General features: G+C 38.4%; 1 protein-coding gene across 2 annotated transcripts; it reads right to left on the bottom strand.

The window, feature by feature from the left end:
• Positions 1 to 51: 51 nt before the first annotated feature.
• Positions 52 to 21,367, bottom strand: BBS5 (Bardet-Biedl syndrome 5). 2 transcript variants are annotated; one of them, XM_038421796.2, is made up of 12 exons: positions 21,125 to 21,361; positions 16,604 to 16,686; positions 13,193 to 13,258; positions 10,823 to 10,872; positions 10,285 to 10,412; positions 6,861 to 6,996; positions 5,738 to 5,833; positions 5,132 to 5,194; positions 4,075 to 4,209; positions 3,872 to 3,955; positions 1,886 to 1,909; positions 52 to 1,770 (listed from the first exon to the last, which is right to left on the bottom strand). In XM_038421796.2, exons 1-12 carry the CDS (start codon positions 21,184 to 21,186, stop codon positions 1,669 to 1,671), a joined length of 1,029 nt encoding a protein of 342 aa, XP_038277724.1. In that variant the 5' UTR covers positions 21,187 to 21,361; the 3' UTR covers positions 52 to 1,668. The 2 variants fall into 2 exon arrangements, with proteins under 2 accessions (XP_038277724.1, XP_043361179.1); XM_043505244.1 differs by lacking the exons at positions 52 to 1,770; positions 1,886 to 1,909 and adding an exon at positions 2,464 to 2,624 and having other exon boundaries at positions 21,125 to 21,367.
• Between the last annotated feature and the right edge of the window lie 1,006 nt (positions 21,368 to 22,373).

Raw genomic sequence — 22,373 nt, 5'->3', positions numbered from 1 at the left:
TACTCGCATATATCATATCTGAAAAGATAATTCAGTTCTGGAGAAATAATGTAATGAAAAATATGTATTTTATTTTGGATTTGTACTTAACAATACATGATAATCTGTTTGCAAGTTAAAATATGAAAAGAGTCTCGAAGCAAAATTCCACTTAATTATTTACAAATGAAGCTCCAATTTTTTTTATTCTTAAAATGTAGTTCTCACTCCAGATCATTTTCCTAGACATATTATCAGTTCCCTTCCCCCTCTCCCCAAGTATTTGTTTTTAAGTTTTCATTTTAGGGAAACATTAAGAGTGACATCAGTAAAGGGTATCCTCTATCCATTTTAAAATGAAGGTAATATGTATGTTAGAGACAGAATAGAAAATGTTAAAAAAAATGAATGCCACATGTGAAAATTCTTTCATCAATGAGAATGTTCACAAAACTAAAAATTGAGGAAAAAAAAGAACCTTTGTATTAACAGTACAAACTGTTAATAGTTTAACAAAGTAAGAAGAGCAGATTTAGAAAATATACGTGAGTTAGGTACTCACAAATTACTTTTGTTAAAAGTTTCAGAATTTCGGCAGGGAAGGCTTCGATTTCGATTAAATTTGGAAATGTAGAAGTTTAACCCAGAATTTGCTTAACATGCTTTAGTGACAAAGGGCTTGATCCTGCTCCCACAGAAGTCAATGGCAAAACACCCATTAATGGGAGCAGGATTGGGCACCAACTTTTATAAATACATTTGATATAAACAGGATTTCATTTAAATATTTGTGTAAAACTTGTATACATAAAACTATAATTAACAGGCTTTTCTTCCTTTCCATACCACAGTCACTGGTGTAGTCAGCTGCTAAAACAACAGCTGAAAGGAGAGCTCATTTGACTTCTTCCATTTATAGGAAATAGTGTGTAAGGTCTCATCTCACTAAAAAACGTAACAGCTGCATCTCCCCTTTAAACAATAAATGACTCAATTCTCTCTGCATGTAACACAACATTCTAAAGGTCTGATGGGTCAGAAGCAAAAGATATTAGTGTGTGATTCTTTCCTGATTATCTCCTTTAAAAAAAAAAAAAAAAAAGTCAGTGTTTTCTGAAAAAAATTTGTACTGAAGTCTTTGGATGAAAATTCGTACCTGGAATGATGATTGATATATAGTACATGAAGTTCTATATGTAATATGAAAACTAACAGTTACACTTGGAATAGTACAGTACTTTGTCAAATGATATTAATACCACAATACTGCCACAATGACACAACTATTCTTTCTAAAAAAAAAAAAAAAGTTTCCCACATTCTTAAAATGTTATTTAGGGGAATAAAAACAAAAATATATGAATGTGTCACAAAAGTTGCTATGGAAATGTTTAGACACAATTATAAATCAGTACATTTTTTTTCTATAAACAAATAAATAATTTAAAACTTTAGCACAAGAAATGTATACAAAAACATACAAAATACAATTGTTACAAATGTACAATTTCTTTAACAAGTTTTCTTTCACAAAATAAGCTAACTATCCATTGTATGATATTTATATGTTCCTTCTCTTTGGTACAGTAGTTCTGTCTTACTCAAATATTTTCAGTCTTCCTAAAGATCTTGTAGTAACATAATGACTACATGCCTTGCATGGATTAGGAAAATAATGTTAAATCTAAATCAACCCATTACTTCCCAGAGTCCCTGAAGTGTGAATCCATCCTTCAGTTTCTCTATTGCTAGTCCCAGTTCTTCTGAAAATACAGGTTCCCGATCCTGTTGCTTTTTTGGAGGTGAAGGGCATAGGGAGGAGGAACAAATAAAAGACAAGTTTCATTAGAATCTGTGAATAGTGAATTATTAAATAATATGCATTTTACAATGTTAGTGTTCTTACCTTATTACCATCAGCAAAGTAAGCCTATAAAGAGAAAAAAAAAGCCATAAACCCACCTAAATAATTTAAAATGGTTTTCCTATATACAATTTAAAAAAATACTTTCCCATTTACCATTAATACTTTTTTATATCTACACAGAGATACTTTAGGCTTCTCAGTTCTATTAACTTTCCATTTTAAAATCCCTTTTATTTAAAACTGCATTTGGCATGTTTTCTGAGATTTACGTGTGTGCTTGGTAGAATCTTTTACTTTCATTTTATATATAAAACTAAAAATTCACTCGGTTAAAATTTACTATGCAAAACTTCAACCAGAAAGCAGTGTCTTAATATAAAATAGTCAATCTAAATAACTGCTAAAATGTCTGTTGCAATAAATGTGTGTTTTTCATAATAAAACAAAGGCAGACCTGATGGCATGCTCATAGTTCCTGCTGCACATGCAGCAACATTTAACTATTCAGTTTCTCAAAATGGGCTCTTCATAATATCTTGGGGCATGTTCACAAAAATTAAAAAAAAAATTATCAAAATGATTAGTCAACAACACTAATGGACTAATCTAACACTTAAGCAAAGTCATTCCTGTCTCAGGCAAAGATCTGTATGAAGAGGTGGGCTTTATACCATCCCCAGAAAATCAGACTGAGTCTTGGACAAGCACGGGAAGCAAATTCCAGCATCAAGGGCTCTTCTCTGAGAGGTCCCTGCCAGCAGCTCCTAGACCTTTAAATCTAGGGATTTAGCAAAAAGTGTCTCAGCTGACCTCAGCTGTCTTGGTGGGCCAAAGCATTTTCCCGAATAGGGCTGAAATCAAATAGGACTGTACAGAATACTAACGCCTTCAATTACAATAGCAGACTATTAAGGAGCCAGCCTGTGGAATTCAGATGAAATATGTTCCCTTTGGCAACTACTGCTAAGCAAGTAGATCACCACATTCTGTACCAGCTACAGCATCCAAATATTATTCTAGGATAGTTAAATACAGAGCACATTAGATTAATCCAAAGTAGAAGTGACAAAGGCATAGATAACCCAGACAAAATCCAAATATAAGAGAAAGGATTGTAACTGTGATGACAAGCTCATAGAATTTAAAAGTACTCTGGGCACTTAAGCCAAAAATAAAACAAAACAAAACAAAAACCCATAAGGAAAGAGGGAGAAAAAGGAAAGGAAATTAGACTGAAAGAAGAGAAAAGGAAAAATATAGAGATTAAAAAACTGAAGGTTAGCAGGACAGATAAGGGATAGGAAAGAAGAAAAGTAACGGCAGACTAGTAGGATTGGTTTTAGGATTGTTGAGTCTATCAGATTTCAAAGGTGAACTATGACAATGTGTATTTTGGGTTAGGCTACCATATAAAAATACTTGTGCACTCTTCTGTTTATACTAAAAAATAGTTTCTGGATGTAGGGAAAGGACTACATTTAAAATTTCAGAAAAGACTCCACCTCATCAACATATCCTCTTGTGTTTGCATCAATGGAAGTTGTGGGTACTCATCACTTCTTCATATTAGGTTTAGGGACAACAGTTAATATCACCTTTTCCTAAAATCTTGTGGGGGCAAATACTGAGGCAACCTTCTAACACAACACTATCAAATCAATCTGCCCAGAAAGAAAGAAAGAAGACTTAATTTTAATATCTGTATGACCTGATTAAACTACAAGCTTTTAGACCCTGCTGGACCTTAAAGCGTGCTGCAAGTTGCTTGTGATTGCTACTTTAAACACCAAATACCTTGACTGTCAATAATCATTTGAAATATAGCTCTTTCTAAAGAGAATGTTGAAAAAAACTTATATATTTACAGTTAGAGACTATAGCATAGTTTGGACTTTATGCCTAAAAGACATCTAAATATGTTGTTTAACATCAGAAGACCAAACATATATTTTAGTAGGAACCCAAGTCTATAAATGATTTATATTTAAATAATCAAACAACAATTGTTTTTCTGGAGTAGCTTACCACAAAAGCATCGGTCTGTTCATCAGATTCTATTTCCACATCATCCTGAATCCGTTCCACTGTCAAATCTTCAAGACGTTGAGGCTGTAAATTGAGACAATGAAGTAAACAAATACATTTATATATAATGTTTTTAATATAATTTTATTTCTTCTGTTAGTGCAATGCTGCATGTAGCTTCTGTAATAAAAGGAACAGCATACCTTTTCTTCCATTTCATAATCCACTCCAAATATAGGGCTAGCTGAGTAAACTCTATGCAGTGAATTTATTTCTTTCACTGCCTCCTGTAGTTTCTCCACAGGGTCTATTTTAAAACCAAGTACGTATCCTCCACTCTACAAGAAAAGAAAAATATGTACTCTAATTAATTTTTACTATATAAAAGATATATAAACTTATAGACAAAGTACTTCCTCTTGACTTGACAGGCATTTCTTAATATTAACAATGAGGACTTTTATATAAGCATTTTATAAATCTCAAACTGCTGTACAAACCCTGCGTGAAATTCTGGCCTATGGACTTCCAGTGGGCTAGGATTTCTGTGAAGTATAAAAGCTATGCACTGTTGTTCTGTTTTACAGATGGGAAACAGAGACATGGAGAGGTCAAGAGAAAACTGAAAATCAGTAGCAAATCTAGGATCTGTATTCAGGAGTTTCGAGCTGCTCAATAAATGCTTAATCCATTAGCTCACAAGTGCTATTGTGAAGGTAGTTTTTCAGTTATAATGAATGCATTTGAAGTAGCCAAAAATAGGTGTTTGTTTTTTTTTTTCAACTGTAGAAACGTATTTGATCATGGTCATCAGTAGAAGAAATTACCAATCTTTTACAGAGAGTAGCAAAGATGACAATGTTTTTTTAATGGTATTTTTTTAATGGTATTTAGCTGCACAGTGCTAAAAGTAACCCATTATTACTCTCCCTAAACTAGAGTTCCTGTGTAACAAGGCATTACCTAAATAAATAACAAATTAACTGGCCATGCTGGCCAGTTTGTGTTTGTCAGAGACCTCGTTAATCAGCTGATGGTTCATTCATCAAAATCTTTGTTCAATAAATTCATAACTCAACAGCCCTATTTTCACCACAATTTTGGCCTCTTATGTAGCCAAGTTTTCTTAAGTTTAAACTCTAAAGAGCATATAGGAGTTCAGTCTATTCATTGTTTAAAAATAGCACACTGAATATCAGAATTACATAGCTATATAGGTAAAAATGAAAATAACTAAAGAATGCTATTAAATCATCTTACCTGCTGAGAACTTTCTATGACAAGTGCCAAGCCAAACTTTGAGTCTCTAATCTTTATTGAACGCTGGTTGTAAAGTAAAAAGAGGTAAAGTGTGTTTTTTAAAAATGGTGTTCTTTAATTCCTTGATACAAACAATTTATTAATACTATTAACTGTGATTATCAGCTCTGAATGCGTGGCATCTTCAGCCATTTGGAATTCCAAATCTGAACCACTGACAGCTGATGGAGGAGTATTCCATCAGAAATGATGACAAGGTCTTGGCAGTGTTCCTTTCTGAAAACTTTGATCAAAAGATGAATTCCAGAGGTCACATACAGTGGTGTACACTACTGGCATTGGAGCAGCAGCATGGTAAGCACCATGGAAATCAGAGATTCAGATCAGATCCAAGGATCCAGCTCCTGATCCTGAAAGGCTTGATTTTTCAAGGAATTTGGACAGAAAATCTGCTCTACAACAGATATTAATAGGGCCAAATCTTCCCTCAGATAAGGGCATGCAACTCCCATTAAGTTCAATGTGAGTTAGGTGTGTGAATCGAAGGGTGGAATTTGACCCATATCATACAATATTTAGGTTTAAAAAGGATTGTAAGATACTTACAATTTGCAGATATGGTATGCTGACATTAAAACTGTCGTTCATATTTGCATGCCAAACTATTCTCACATTAGTAATGAAAAAGGTCCCCAGATTTCCCTGTAAAAAATAGATATACCAGAATTCCTTTGAAATGTAGGGCCTGTTTTCATTTGCATACCCTACTCATATCCTGCACTGAAATGCTAATATAATGGAACTCCGATTCAGTTCAATTAGGATTTGACGCTGCCTAACTGAAGTCAATTGGAGTGTTACCACTGACTTCAATGGAGGAGGAGAAGATCTTAAAGACTATCACTACTCAAGTGGTGAAAACCCTTCGGGGATTGCTACTACTGCAGCAAACCAGGATCACACTACAGTACAGTGAATCTTGGAGGAAAATGTGAAACTTTCAAGTGTTGTTCACTGTATAGTTCCAGAACTGGTATACTGTAAAAGTACAATGGCACATGCGTTAAATTTAAGTGATTAGGGAGATGTGTGCCAAAATCAAAACTGGAGCAAAGAGGAAAGTACTCTCTTACTCATCAAGACTGATGTTATCCCCATTTTGGACTAAAATTACACAGACATAACAGCTTCAAATTTTGTTCCATGTCATAAACAAGTACAAATAACTAGTGCCCTGGAGAATAACACCGACATATTGTACATGTCACTTGCAACTACTAGTCTCTCCCCATCCCCAAAAAATAATCTTCTATTCCAATGTTTTTAGTTGTTAGCAACTAAAAAACAAAGGAAAACATGCAGTCAAAAACTGCAAGTAGATTATACAAATATGCAGCAAAGTGTTTTAGAAATAGCAGGGTATACTTTCAGGATGATACACAGAGAATTAGGCTCTCAAATAATACTTGTTAATAGGAGCTGTGTATCTAATTCCTGTATATAGAGCTGAAAATGTCTCACAAATATCATGACAGGTTGCTAAGAGGAGTACTCTCTTATACTGAATAGTATACACACAGGATAGACTGCTTCTCATGTAACCCACTCATGAAATGAACCAAAAGAGAATTCCTCTGAGGTTATAGAACTATAATAGTACAGTTGCTAGGAAGATGAAAAACAAAGCACAGTTTTAGTAAAATTGCATATACTCTTGTTTTAACTATACCTGGTCACTAGATAAATTCCAGACTCCATTGATTTTGTCATATACTTGTTCTTGTGGTAATAATCTCAGTTGCTTGTTTTGAATCAATGCACTTCTCAGCTTAAGGTCACGGTACATTTTAGAAGTTTCATAAGCTCTACAAATAAAAATACATGCCAAAGCTGAAGATTTCAATGTCTTTCATAGTTCATGTTAACACAGGTTTATAAAATATTTCAAACTTCCCACTTCAATTATCTACATTCTACAAATAAGTTCAGCAATTTTATTAAACCTTCACTAAGTAGAATACCTGTTGTTGGGTGTCTGTGTGTGGTTTTTTTTTTTTTTTTTTTTTGAAAAACTAAAAACATTTAAAAAATTACTTTTTAGCTTGAAATCAATTCTGGTCTTTTGCAGTGTTCTGATGCATGCTGTCACTTTTCTGCACCTTGCAGTTCTGCTCTTTTAGCTGTTAAAATGCAACCAAAGCCTTGCTGTTCACACATTATATACAGTATGGACATTGGGAAACATTTAATTTTCAACTCGGATCAGGCACAAATATGCTGTATGTATAAGATATACACAAATCACTATTCCACAATTTTTAATTATGTATATAGTGTAGATCAGTTTTCATGCCATTAGACTATGTACATGTTCTCATCTATATAACTTATTCTTTAGGGGTGAAATCCTGGCCCGAATGGGCTTTTCAATCAAGTCATGATTCCTTCCTTGATTTACACTAAATGATTCACTACTACTATGTAAATATTTCAATTAAAAGTGTACTTTACTTATTAATATTGGTTTTTACCTTGAAAGAACTTAATATTGAAATTAGCTCTAGTGTTATTTAGAAATCAGAAAATTTTTTTCCCCCTAATATCATACAGGCTACTTTAAACGATAGGAATTATTTAAAATCATTACCTGTAGAACGTAAGCTTTTGTATTCAAACTAGGGCAGTCAAGCAATTAAAAAATTAATCATGATGAATTGCATTTTTAAAACAATCACTATTAATCGTGCGATTAATCACGCTGTTAAACAATAATAGAATGCCATTTATTTAAATATTTGACATTTTCTACATTTTCAAATATATTTCAACTACAACACAGAATACAAAGTGTACAGCGCTCACTTTATATTTTTTTTTATTACAAATATCTGTGCTGTAAAAAAACAAAACATTTTTCAATTCACCTCACACAAGTACTGTAATGCAATCCCTTTATCATGAAAGTTGAACTTACAAATTTAGAATTATGTACCAAAAATAACTGCATTCAAAAATAAAATAATGTAAAACTTTAGAGCCTACAAGTCCACTCAGTCCTACTTCTTGTTCAGCCAGTCACTCAGGGGTTGTCTACACTTACCGGGAGATCAACGCACGGGGATCAAGGCATTGGCGGTCGATTTAGCGGGTCTAGTGAAGACCTGCTAAATTAACCGCAGGTCGCTCTCCTGTTGACTCCTGTACTTCACCTGAACGAGAAGCGCAGTGGAATCGACAGGAGAGCGTCTCCCATCAACATTGCATAGTGTGGACCCCACATGTAGCTGAAGTTGCGTAACTTAGATCGATCTCCTCCTGTAGTGCAGACAAGGCTTCAGACAAACAAGTTTTATTTACATTCGCCAGAGATAATATTGCCCACTTATTGTTTACAATGTCACCCAAAAGTAAGAACAGGCATTCGCATGGCACTGTTGTAGCCAGCGTTGCAAGATAATTATGTGCCAGATGCGCTAAGGATTCATATGTCCCTTCATCTTCAACCACCATTCCAGAGGACATGTGTTCACGCTGTTGACGGGTTCTACTCTATAATGATCCAAAGTAGTGCAGACAGATGCATGTTAACTCTCATCATCTGAGTCAGATGCCACAAGCAGAAGGTTGATTTTCTTTTTTGGTGGTTTGGGTTCTATAGTTTCCATATTAGAGTGCTGCTCTTTTAAGACTTCTGAAAGCATACTCCACACCTCGTCTCTCTCAGATTTTGGAAGGCACTTCAGATTCTAAAACCTTGGGTCAAGTGCTGTAGCTATCTTTAGAAATCTCACATTGTGTTTTGTCAAAACTGCAGTGAAAGTGTTCTTAAAACAAACAACATGTGCTGGGTCATCATCTGAGATTGCTATAATATGAAATACATAGCAGAATGTGAGTAAAACATCAGGAAAGATACTATTCTCCCCCAAGGAGTTCAGTTAAAATTTAATTAATGCATTTTTTTTAAACGAGTATCATCAGCATGGAAGCATGTCCTCTAGAATGGTGACCGAAGCATGAAGGGACATACAAATGTTTACATATCTGGCATGTAAATACCTTGCAATGCCAGCTACAAAAGTGCCATGCGAATGCCTGTTCTCACTTTCAGGTGACACTGTAAATTAGAAGCCAGCAGCATTATTTCCCTTAAATGTAAATAAACTTGTTTGTCTTAGTGATTGGCTGAATAAGAAGTAGGACTGAGTAGACTTGTAGGATCTAAAATTTTACGTTTTGTTTTTGAGTATAGTTATGTAACAAAAAATCTACATTAGTAAATTGCACTTTCACGATAAAGAGATTGCACTACACTACTTGTATGAGGTGAATTGAAAAATACTATTTCTTTTATCACTTTTACAGTGCAAAAATAATATAAAGTGAGCACTGTACACTTTGTATTCTGTGTTGTAATTTAAATCAATATATTTGAAAATGTAGAAAAATGTTCAAAAACATTTAATACATTCAATTGGTATTCTATTGTTTAACAGTGTAATTTTTTGAGTTAATCGTATGAGTATGCAATTAATTAATTAATTAATTAATCGTATGCAATTAATCAACAGCCCTAATTCAAACAAATTCCAGGTCATTTATGAAGGCAAGATGAATGGTTTTTGATGCAAATCAATTGACAAATTTTATTTAAATCAAAACATAGTTAAGACAAAACCACGTAGTGAATCTTTCACAGAATGCAAGGATGACCCAGTAGAAGAAACCAAGAATTTTAGTTTCACCTAATAATTGATAACTGTTCCAATGTAATTTTTTTCTTAGGTTTGCACTGGAGTTATTGTAATTTGTACTGTGCTAGGGCCAGAGCCTGCAGTCTTCATTCACGTCACATTCCAATTTGAGTGAAAGTTTTGGCTGAGCTAGAGTGTGGGATATCGTCCCTAGTCGATAACATATATGAATGAAATGAGTTTTACGATATTTATTCATTTAATTGGACTCATAGGCTTTCTGCCCCTCATCTCTCCATCCCACATTTTAAGATTCCTTGCTCATATTTCAAATACTTCTGTGGACTTTACGTATGTGAGAATATCTGACGGGTACATCAGTGATAGCAATCCCAAATTCTGCATATATACTTGATTTACTATAATTTTTAAAATTAAACATTATTTTAAGTATGGTACCTGTGTACAGCAATAACTGAAGTGAAAAGTCTGGGACTCCCAGGAACCACATTAGTAAATATGAACTCAAACCGTGTATTGTTACATTTAGTTAATATATAAAGAGCTTCTGTCTGTCCTCGTAGTTTCTATAAGAAAAATTGTTAATATTTAACATTTTGACATTACAGCATCTTGATTTGTAAATAACATAGAGAATCAGCAATCCAAGCATGCTATTTTTTTTGTCATATTCTAATTGTAATCACTTAAGGTGAAATTCTGGCCCCCAGACCAGTCTATGGAAATTTTACACTGACTTCCTGGCCCCCTGGTTATTGAAATCCAGGCCCCACCAAAGTTACTATTTCCCCCCAAGAATTTTATAATAATAAACCCTCTCCTTATAAAATTAAAAGTTTATTTCTAAATATTTAAAATAAAAATTTCACTACTATTTTATTTCTATGATTAAAGATGAACTTTCAGATTATATAGTGCAATGAATGTTTATGGTACTTTTACACCTTTTTAATTTAAGAAGTATTTTGAAACTTACTGAGTTAGCGGTTCTCGTGGTTATATTTATAATGCAGTTGTAACCAACAGCTAAAAATTGGGGGGGGAAGGGGAGAAAAAGTACAGTTTTGATCAGAAGAAAATTCTCAGTTATACAGAACAATACTGTTAGAACATTGCTTGGGACACTGATTGTGAAAAGCCCACATTATGATTGGCTGGCTACGCCTTTTACATTATGTCATACCTGTTCCCAGCTAGAATCTGACCCTTGAAAACAAAAATCCCTATCACTATTATGTTAATATTGTCGTGAGGAGCTAAGAGTGCAAAAATAACAGAAGCAGTTTGGCTAAGGGAATAGATAGTGTGTCTGAAAAGAGGAGAATGGGAAGAGAATGAGGGGACAGAGGGAAAAAAAGGTAACATTTTTAAAATGCTTTATTGCCCTGACCACAACAGTTTGTATAAAAACTAAGACCCCAGTCCTTCAGTTCTTCATCTGAGCAGACTTACTGAAATAGTTAGGGGCCCAATCTGAAGCCAATTAGTATTTTGTTACTGATTACAATAGGAGCAGGCCCAAGCCCTACCTAAAGTAAACTGGTCTATTCATCTGAGTAAGGGCAGCAGAACTGGAACCTAAATTGGGATGTGCTCAATATTATTCCCAATTTAGGCTCCTGTTCTGCAAATAAATCAGAATAGGATTTTCTTCCTTGCAAGGATCCCTATGCAGGATTGGGACCTTAATTTTTATAATAGAAAATGAGTTGAAAGTAGCTGCTGAATGAACATGGGGACTTCTAGGAAATATGATAAAGGATAAGGGTCCAAATAGTCCAAGAAATCTTAATAAATTGTTATTAAAAGTAAGCCTAGTCAAAAGAGTAGGGTCAAGGCATTCACAGCCTTCCCCATTTTTAATCTTTCTGCTAGAACAGTGTTTCCCAAACTTGGGACGCCGCTTGTGTAGAGAAAGCCCCTGGTTTGTTTTCCTGGCGCGTCCACAGGTTTGGCCGATCGCAGCTCCCACTGGCCGCAGTTCACTGTGCCCGGCCAATGGGGGATGCGGGAAGTTGCGTGGGCCGAGAGATGTAATGGCCACCGCTTCTTGCAGCCCCCATTGGCCGGGCACAGCAAACCACAGCCAGTGGGAGCCTCGATCGACCGAACCTGCAGACGCCGCAGGTAATCAAACTGGCCGGGCCCACCAGGGGCTTTCCCTGAACAAGCGGCGTCCCAAGTTTGGGAAACACTGTGCTAGAAAATATTAATAGAAATTATATAAATATAATTTATACAGAATAAGACTGCAACAATGAAATAAGTAAATAGGGAGCTAGTTGTGGGGAGATTATGCAGTCTCAAAAACAAGGGTATGATGGCAGGTAAAAGGATAAGGATGTTTATATCTTCACATGATGCACAAGGCAGTCTTTCCTGGTATTTTTGCACATATTAATACTACTCTCAAGGTCATCATTCAACACTGACACTGATGTCCAGTGTGAAATAATCTAGAATTAGCAAACTCACTCACTCATTAATACTTGCTGTTATTTGTCAATAAATTACCTTGCATAACTGTATTACTTTGACAGTTATAAGATAATCAATTTTTAAAATATCTAAAAAGTTGAAGGATAGAATTGTCTCTCCTTATAGCAGGGGTGAATCTGTACTTGAGACCATAAGCAAACTTTATACAACTTGGAAAAAATATCACCACATATACATAATACAATGTAGGGGGAATTGAGTTTGTGAGCATCGGGACTTCTACTTTCTTGGCTACTGGAAATTGAGTATCTGGAGCAAAATGCCTGCTGAACAAATGTACCATAGTACAGTTCTGCAAGCTACTTAAGAATATGCTTAACTTTAAGCATCCTGAGCAGTTTCATTGACTACTCATGTAACTGAAGTTAGACGTGTTTAAGTAGCCTGCTGAATCAGGGCCCATAACAGTAAGTGATATATTACTGAGGACAGAAAAACTGAGGATCAAGATTAAATCAGAATAAAGAAGTGGCAACAGCATATACTGATATGACAAGCTGGCAATTCAAAGTAAAGTAAAACGAAACAGTTCTTCCTAGGCAAACCTTCAAATTCCACAGACTTTAGGAAAACTATAACACACTCTGTTGTGATCTTCAGAATTCTAGTTTGAGAAATGGTTATTAAACATTGACAGTTTATCTAGGAATTATTATATCAATTCTATATTACTGAAAGGAATAATGAATACAGCTGGATTATACCCAGGTTAGATAGCAATGGGAGACTGAAGACTTTATTAGACTGTAACTTTATTGCTATACTTATTACTGTTGTGAAAATTCAGCATACTATCACATAAAAAAAACACAAAACTTTATTCATTTTAACTAAAGGGGATACTTACAGAGATTGACTCTAGGTAATGCCAATGAGTGCCAAATAATCCGTAAATTTGTCACTAGAAGTCTACCTGGAAACAAAGAGTGCAACATTTTTCATTAAATTTGATGACAACTATCCAGATTAAACGTGATATTTCAAAGTTGTTCCACAAAACTTAACATATAAACATAACTGCCTCCCTTCCTCTTCCTGAAAAACCCCTGCAAACCAAATGCCAATCTGATCTTTCTTTTGTTGTAAAAATCTTTATTTTAGATAGAGTTCATTACCACCATAGAATGACACTGAGTCATGTTCAGCACCTACGACAAGATCCTATTAGAGGAATGGGTTTTCCCCAGGTGACTGTGCAGCTACCAGTGCAATGGTGGACGTGAACCTTAAATGGGTCTCACCCACAAAAAGGGAGCTTCAGGCTAACAACTCTTATATAGAGTTGTCAGCTAGAGAAAGGACTAAGGTCTGTTATAAGAAAGGTCTCTCAGGTTGGCAATCAGGAAGGAGGGAAACAAATAGTTTCTGATATAGAACTGGGTGACTTTTTTGACAAAATAGTTTATTCACTGAAAAAAATGCAGTTTCAGGTTAGTCAAAACTATTTGTAAATGTGTGCTTATTGCAAATAGTTTCAGTCAAACTGAAAAACAAAGTAAGTTTGGTAATATTAAAACAAATTATTTTGACATATCAACACAATGTGTTTGATTTTTTGGGCTAAATTTACAGGATGGCCGGGGCAATGGTGGCAACAGTAGCACAGCTGCCTTCCTTATAACCTTTACTCCAGGCATTAGGCTTCTCACCTGGGATGTAAAAAAACCCAAATACAGTTCTCCCCTGTCTCTCTCTGATGTGGAGAAAGGATATCCCATATTGCACAAGACTTCCCCAACCATTCTGTTTGGGGTATTCTGGGGTAGGCCTCTTTCAATTTCTCAAACAGGGTTTGGAACAGGGACTTGAACTTGGATCTTCCGCAGGTGAGCCCTAACCACTAAGCCATACTCATTCTCATTCTCTCTCTAGCCCAGTGACTATTCAAGTATTTTATATGAAGCAGAATAGCTTCAACAGGAATGACTGAGACACCTGCTTCACAGTATGCCACAGCCCAGTGGATAGGGGATTCTCTTGAAATCTGGGAGACCTACGTTCAAATTCCTTCTCCACATCAGGCAGATGGAAGAATTGAATATAGGTCTTCTACATTCAAGGAGAGTGCCCTACAGGTTATAAGTGGGGTACCACCACCACCTACTCCTCCTCCAGTTATTTTGTGAATCTAGCCCTTCATTTCCTTTGCTTTTATTTTAAAAAGTTAAAAATACCCAGAAATGAGACTGAACATTTCAGATTAAAAAAACTGTTTGCTCCAAATCAAAGTTTTTGTTGATGTCTTTGATTTGTTTAATTTTTTTTGTAATCTATAGTTTTGGAGCAAATCGAAACCCCTCCAGCGACCAGAACTGCCAGAGAACCAAAAAGTCAGCTATTCGCCCAGTTCTACTCCCAAACACCAGTGACAACCACAAGAGGTAAGCCCTAAAAACCAAACAAAAAACTGTTATGGATTTCACTCTCATTCCTTTTCCCTCACATATCATGGAAGCTGCAGTAATCTTCATGAAAACAATAAACAGAATCTATAAAGGACTACTGGTGGTGGGTGGGAAGATGAGGAGTTCATTTACATGAGCTTCTTTCCCACGTAGCCCTATACCCATGGACCTTATGCAGATCCCCTCTATTCCTTCTGCTTGCACATCAGCCCAACCATCTTCAGGAGTGGTTGGCTGAGCATGAAGGCAGCTTATGTGGCTGTGAAGGAGCAGAGAGACGGCTGCCAGGCACAGTAGCGGTTAAAGAAAACCTGTTGGTTCAGATAGCCCCGCCCTATTATACCTGTAGCCAATGACAGGGCTGGAAGGGGGAGAAAAGAAGGGAGCCTGGCTCAGTCATGTACTCACTGGTGAAGAAGCAGGAGCTTTTTGTGTGTCTGCCTGAAGGCACAGAACCAGCCAGCCAGCCTTCCCTCCTCCCCCCCCCCCCCCCCCCCCCGTTAAGGGGAATCTACTGCTAAGCCCCAAACATGGGGAAACTGGACTAGCAGGGCCATGCTCCAAGCTAAAAGACTTACATAGGGAGTAACTCAGACAACAGGTCCTGAGCATCCCCCTCATGGCTGGGAACAAGATCCATCTCCCCTGTCTAGGGGTGTAAGTGGCCCAGGACTCTGAGCGAGGACCTGAGGGAAAGGAGGGCAGGTCCCCGCTCCAGCCCCTAACCAATGATCTAGCTACTAGACTGCCTGGGCACTGAAGGCCCTAGCACAGTGGTGAGTATCCCTTACTACTGTATAAGAAAGGCCCAACATTTTGCTCTAAGTAGAGATAAAGGAATTATTCTTCTCTGTGGATTCTTCTATTAAAGGGCTTTTCAATAATGAAAAGATCTCACATTGTATTTAAGTTTCTGCATTAGGATGGCTAATTAATTAATTTAAACAAATTAAAGAGTTCCAGTTCCTGCAACAAGTTGATAAATGAAGATTTTGTTACCATTTCGAACAGTCCTCTGAGAAATAGGCTATATCATTTTAAAATGTAGTTACCTGATAATAACACCATTTTAAAACCTAGTCCAATGACACTCTGATGAATTTACTACTTCTTCTGTCCACAGAAGCACCTTAAACTATGATGGGAGAAACCACTGAGATAATTAGAGAGTGCAATAAATCTTGAAAAGAGAAATCCTCTTGTGTTATAAAATTTAAACAACTTCCCACTAAAAGTAGAAATTATACAGTTGTAGTACAGGCCTATACAACCTTCTGCAGGATTATCACTTAAGATTACCAAGTTGTTTTTCGGGCGGAAACTGAACCCAAATGAACTGCTTCCTAACCAGGCTTTCAATTCCAAACAAACCCACAGGTACAGTCTTACTATCACCTTTTTTGCTTTCCATCAAATCCATGCCATTGGAACCAACTGCACTACCAGATGAATACCCTTGAGAGGACAGATATGTCTGGCAGTACAAGTACACTAATGTAGTCTGCATTATAGTCTACATGTTTGTTTTTCCTAAGATCTTCTTCAGAGAGAAGACTAATGACCAATATCAGATCTACATACAGTAGCTCTCTCTTACAAGGTTCACAGACAACTGTAGAACATTACTTGCTAGATCTGCATTTTCCTTTCAGAAATAACCTAACTTCAGGTATAATCATTTTCTAATGGCCTAATTCTTTCCTTCTTTCTGACAATTATGCATTCAGGATCCACTCCTGTTCCTACTGAAGTGAGTGGGAGTGTTCCCATTGGTTCGGTGGCAGCCACTTTAAACCCTCAATGATTAAACAAATTAGAAGTTAAGAGGAGAATTTAATAAGGTACACACTTACCTCTGTCTCCATTGTTTCCTTTGGTATCTTCAATAGAATCTAAACAGTCTATAAGAACCTCTCCTGGTCTCATTTTCATTTGTCTAAAACAAGGTAATTTTATTTGTTTTGGCTATTCATTTCTATTTAAACTGACCACAAAATACTCTGGTCTAAACATAACAAAATAAGGTCAATTAAGATATTATTGGGTTTACCCTCTCGGGCCCTGGAAAGTGGTGATCATTTCTTCTCCCACATATTCCTTTAACACCTTCTCCCCAACAAATGCAATATTCCATGGGCTGCTGTAAGAGCTATATGTGTTTGTCATATCTGAAAATCAGGTCCTACTTGGTATAATTTCAAAGGAGAAGAAATACAATCTCATTAGTCCATGACAGTGATGCCTGTTGGTATACAGTTCAAAGCTCACATTGCTTTTTAGATACCAAATTAAATTTCAATTCCCTGCCTTATTTCCTGTCTACTCTCACTCATAGGTTTTCTTTTGGCATTACTACTTCAAGTATTTTGTCACCTAGATATTTGGCTGGGTGTGGAAATTCATGATACACCATCGGGATGGGTGGAAGGCCAAAACAGAAGGGGGAAACCAAATGAACATAACTGCATAGAAACTCAACACATGGAAACAATAAACCAGCACTACGGAATCAAATATATAGTGGTAATGTGTTTTAATTCAACTGTAGACCACTGAGAAGAGCAAGAAATGAAAATGTTGCCAGGTTTTCTTTTCTTTTTAATTTACCATGTTAGTTATTTTTAATCACTTGTGAGTCAAGAGAAAATATTTTAATAATACTTATTTATATTTTCAAGGTGCTGCTTTACTTTCACATTCATTTTCATGCTGTGTAGCTAATTTTATAAGTGATTGGGAGTACATGGGGCACAAGCCACCAATATTTGGAACAAAAGAATGTGAACGAAAGATTTGCTAATATGATAGACATATCACAATTCGGCTAAATGTTTGCAGTAAGAGTAATGAATTCTAGGACTACCATGTTTTTAAAAACATCTAGCATTATGCACCGTAGTAGCTGTGTTGGTCCTTGTCTGTCTAATATTATACAGTTGTTTCTGGCATTGAACATAGTAGCAGATAGCAAATTAATAGACGAGTAGGTAAACGGTTGTACAAACTCATTGTCCAAATGGGTCAATCTTGATCAAGAAAGTTTTACTATTTTATAAATATTTCCAGACCACAGATTTTAGATTTTTACTCTAATCTAAAAACCACAGTGTATGCAGTTCCAAGTCCAGACAGGATTACTGCAATACACTCTACACAGGATTGTCTAAATGGTAAATCTGTTGCCATAAACTAGAGCCTTTATAGTGACTTCTTTGTTGTTCAGGATGAACTGAAGGTTTTTTCCTACTTGTTGCTTTAGCGCAGTGGCTCTCAACCTTTTCAGAATATTCAAGAGTCTGATTTGTCTTGTGTACCCCCAAGTTTCACCTAACTTAAACTTATAAAATCAGACACAAAAATAGGGTCCCAGCACACTATTGTTGAAAAATTGCTTACTTTTTCATTTACCATACAATTATAAAATAAATCAATTGGAATACTAATATTGTACTTGCATTTCAATGTATAGAGCAGTATAAATGAACTATTCTCTATGAAATTTCAGTTTGTACTGACTTCACTAGTGCTTTTTATGTAGCCTGTTCTAAAACTAGGCAAATATCTAGATAAGTTGATGTACCCCCTGGAACGGTACTTCTCAAACTATCTGATGTGGCGCACTGGCAATTTTTTTCCAATGTGCCAGGGACGGGTACCATATTTGTGCCATATTATCGTATTCGCATAGGCACGTAGCACATCAGATCAGAAAAACTAATATTCTTCACTGTATTAATGGGAGCGTGGTGTACTCGCGGAGATGTTCCCATTTAAATACACTGAAGACTGACTGAACGGCTGTGTGTCTGTGCGGACAGTATAAAATTATTATTTGTTTATGATTCAAGAAAATATTATTTGAACATTTGTAGTAATATTAATTTATATCTGAAACAATATAATGATATAATAAATATAAATATATAATAAAAGTTGGCAGACTTTTTTTTTTTTTTTTTTTTAAAAGGGGACTTATCCGCTCCCACCCGACAACCTTCTGAAGTGTCATTTTTCCTCCACCAGCTGATCAGTACAGATGCTGTCAAATTTCACGGAGCAACAACAATTAATCCTCCTCTCTCCAAACCTGCGCTAAACTGTCTTCCAGCATCAAGGAGCTCCCTTTTTTTTTGAGGGGCGGGGGAGAGGTGGAGAAAGGAGAGGGTGTGGCAGCCAAGCCCAAGAAATTTCCAGAGATTAACGAGTCTTCTCCTTATTAGTGTGTCCGTGGGCTTTGTCTGCTCAGGGCTGGGTGGGGGGGCAGTGTCAATAGATGGCACAACGGGCAGGAAACACACACATACATTACACACGCTGCAGCTCAGGCAGCGCCTCTCCCTCTCCGTGGCATAAGGGTGACGGGAGGTGGGGCGACCTAGCCAATGGCAGCAGCCGCAGCAGAGTAGCTGGCAGCATGCGGGGCAGCGGAGCGGAGCGAGCAGAACACATTACCCAGGCCCATGGACCATCAGACGATGGCTCGCGGACTGGACCACCACTTTGAGTAGCACTGCCCTGGAAGACTTAAGAGTATCTCCAGGGGTACATATGCCCCTGGTTGAGAACCACTGCTTATTAGCTTAATATGTACATTTATTTTGAGGCTACACTCAGGACTACGCGTGCCCTGTAGCACAATGGGACCAAATTCTGCTTCAGCAACACTGCAGCAGTAATGTTCAAATTTCAGAGCAATTTTAATTTTGTTCTCTCACCATGAAGCATCTTTCAATCTTATCCAGCAAGCTATGGCTCTTAGTAGAAAATATTTATTGATGTGAACTTTGTTGATTTTCTTTCTCTACCATGATTATTTTAGGTGATGTGTGTTTCATTATGCTCACTCAAGGACAAGGACCAGCTCCACTCCCTAGGCTTTGGTTCCTATGATGTCCTGGCACACAGTGTAACTTCAGGATTTTTTAAAAAGCTAAATAGAAGCCAACTCTCCTATTAAAAAAAAAGAAAAACAGGAGTACTAACTGACTATTCAAGTGATAACTGTATGTTTCTGAAATTGCTTCAGACATCTGACCTTGCACACCAGGGTTACCATAGGTCCAGGCTTTCCCAGACATAGCCTCTTTTTTGAGCCTTCTTTGTCTGTGCAGAGGGATTTTTAAAATAACATGAAATGTCTGGAGGGGTTTCAGCGCAGACAAGCTGCAGCTCAGAAAGGGTCCCGATTGGTCCCCTTCCTGATTGGTTCCTCCCCTACATCTGCAATGGCTGTTGCTGCATCCTGGGCTTCTGCCAGCCACCTTCGCCCTGTGATGGGGGGGGCAACACTGCCTCCCACCTCCAGTGAGTACTCCCCCCAGCTCTCCTCCTTTGGTAGTGACCTCTTTTTTTGGGAACCAAAAATATGGTAACCCTTAAACACAATGAAGGCCAAAGCGTTCTGTAAGCAAGGGTCAGATCTGTGGGAGAGAAGTACTCTTCCAAGCTTCACCTATATGAGTACCAAAAAGTGAAGTTACTCACTCTAGATTGTGCAGTTCAAAACACAAAAGTGTGCTCTTGAGCTTTGATGTGGCTTCAGTATGCCTATGGGTTCTGTTAGGTTTCTTGGGGTTGTGAGTGTGTGGGGAGGGGGAAGCAATATCTTCCAGAATGTCACGTACACGTACCACCAAACTGAGATTATCTTTAAATAGTACAGATCTATGAAGATCCTGCTTTCTTGCATCAATAATTAAACAAACAGCAATAGTGACACTTAAAATCATTGTCATCTAAGTAAACACCTTGATTAAGTGAACTGGGCACACATCTTTGCATGCAGACATCTTTGCATTAGTTACACTTAGTTCACGTTTTCTGAGATTGTCTTTGCAATCACTGCAGCTGGAGCATTACTTTTTATTTTAAATGAAAGTGGAGATTCTGGAAAATAGGTCGGTAGCTTCCTAGAGGATTTAGTACACGGAAGGAACAAACTCCTGCCTGTTTCTGAGCCCTGACTACACTCCAGTCCCTCAACTTACATAGCAGGATTAGTATCTGTGCTAAAACTCCAGCGAGCCTTCAGGCTTTCGCAGGGTGACCCTGCAACCCTTGTACTGCTCCCTCCCAGCATGCACTGCTCTCTTGTGAAAAAGGATGGCGACCGCACATCCGAGCCGGAGGGCCCGGCGGCTCCCAGCATGCACTACTCCGTCGTGACGTGACACGTCACCGGCGCGGCCCCTTGCTGGGTCTCTCACAGGCGAAGGTAGCTCCCTGCTCTAGGCCGTGCCGGGAGTTGCCTCGGGCCCTAGCGTGGGGGCCGGGCTGGGCCAGGCTCTCCGAAGCGGCCCCGCCACCCCGAGAACCAGCCTCGCAACGGGGCTGAAGGAGGCTTCGCAGAGAGGAGGCCCGGGGGCGCCACTCACTGCGGGGAGATGTCGAAGCGAACATCCCTGTCCTCCCACAGCGCGTCCAGCACAGACGTCATCACTCCCCACGGGCCTCGCCAGGGCCCGCCAACGGCTCCGCGGAGTCCTCTCCCGCGTCCGGCTCCTGTCTCGGCAACTGCCCGACGTAGCGCAGCGAGGACCAAACTTCCCAGGCGCGACCGCCGCTGTGGGGGGAGCTGCCGCCGGCTCCGCCCGTAGAGCGTGGGGTGGGGCCGCGCCCGCCACGCCCATCGCAGGCACCTGTCACCAAACAGCTCTCGAGACGCGCGGTTACTGCCGCCTCGCGGGCCGGGGCGGGGGAGAGGGAGAGGCTCGCGCTGGTTTTGTGTCCGGTGGCTCTACGCAGCCCTAACCCTAGCCGTAGCCTTCCCTCTCCGCGGCCGCCTCTTCCTCCGGTTGAACGCAGGGCCTGCCTGCCTGCCTGCCTGCTGCGGGGGCGCCGTGCCGCTGGTTCTTCTGGGCTGTACAGCGGCAGGGGCCCGACTCAGGGTCGGGAGTCTTATCTCTCCTCCCCCCCCAAGCCAGGCTGTAAACCCGGGTCCGACCTGTGCTGACTGGGCAGCCGCTGGGACAACGGCCACCAAGTACTGGACGCTGCTGTGCGGCTTGTCTGGCGGCTCGGCCAATGGAAACCGCTTAACACCTTTAAATGGAGCCTTTCTAGGAAGCTAGGAACATCGAGTCTCTCTGGCTGCAGCGGTTTCCTTCTGTAACTGCAAAAAGAAAAGGAGGACTTGTGGCACCTTAGAGACTAACTAATTTATTAGAGCATAAGCTTTCGTGAGCTACAGCTCACTTCATCGGATGCATTTGGTGGAAAAAACAGAGGGGAGATTGATATACACACACACAGAGAACATGAAACAATGGGTTTATCATACACACTGTAAGGAGAGTGATCACTTCTGTAACTGGCGGCTCTAGGGCTCCTGCTGTATCAGCTTTGGGTACAGGGCTGGGATGGGTTTCAGCCCCTTCAGTTGTTGCCTGTTATTCTTCTCTCTTCCTTCACCTCAGCTACTGCTCTACTCGCTTTCTTCGGACAGGCCCTCTGGAACCAGACTATGTTCTCAATCTGAGTTAGCAAGAGTCTAACTTCTTCCCTGGCTTTTGTGTAAACTCAGGTTTTGAAGACACCAAGAGATCTTCATAAAAATGTTTAGTGATACTAAATTTTAAAAGCTTTTTCAGTATTCCTAAATATCTGGAGAGTCTGAAATTGGCT

The sequence above is a fragment of the Dermochelys coriacea genome, chromosome 11 (assembly GCF_009764565.3).
Source record: "Dermochelys coriacea isolate rDerCor1 chromosome 11, rDerCor1.pri.v4, whole genome shotgun sequence".
Classification (NCBI taxonomy): Eukaryota; Metazoa; Chordata; order Testudines; family Dermochelyidae; genus Dermochelys; species Dermochelys coriacea.
Note: the sequence above shows the minus strand (reverse complement) of the source record. Positions and strands in the feature narration are given on the sequence as shown.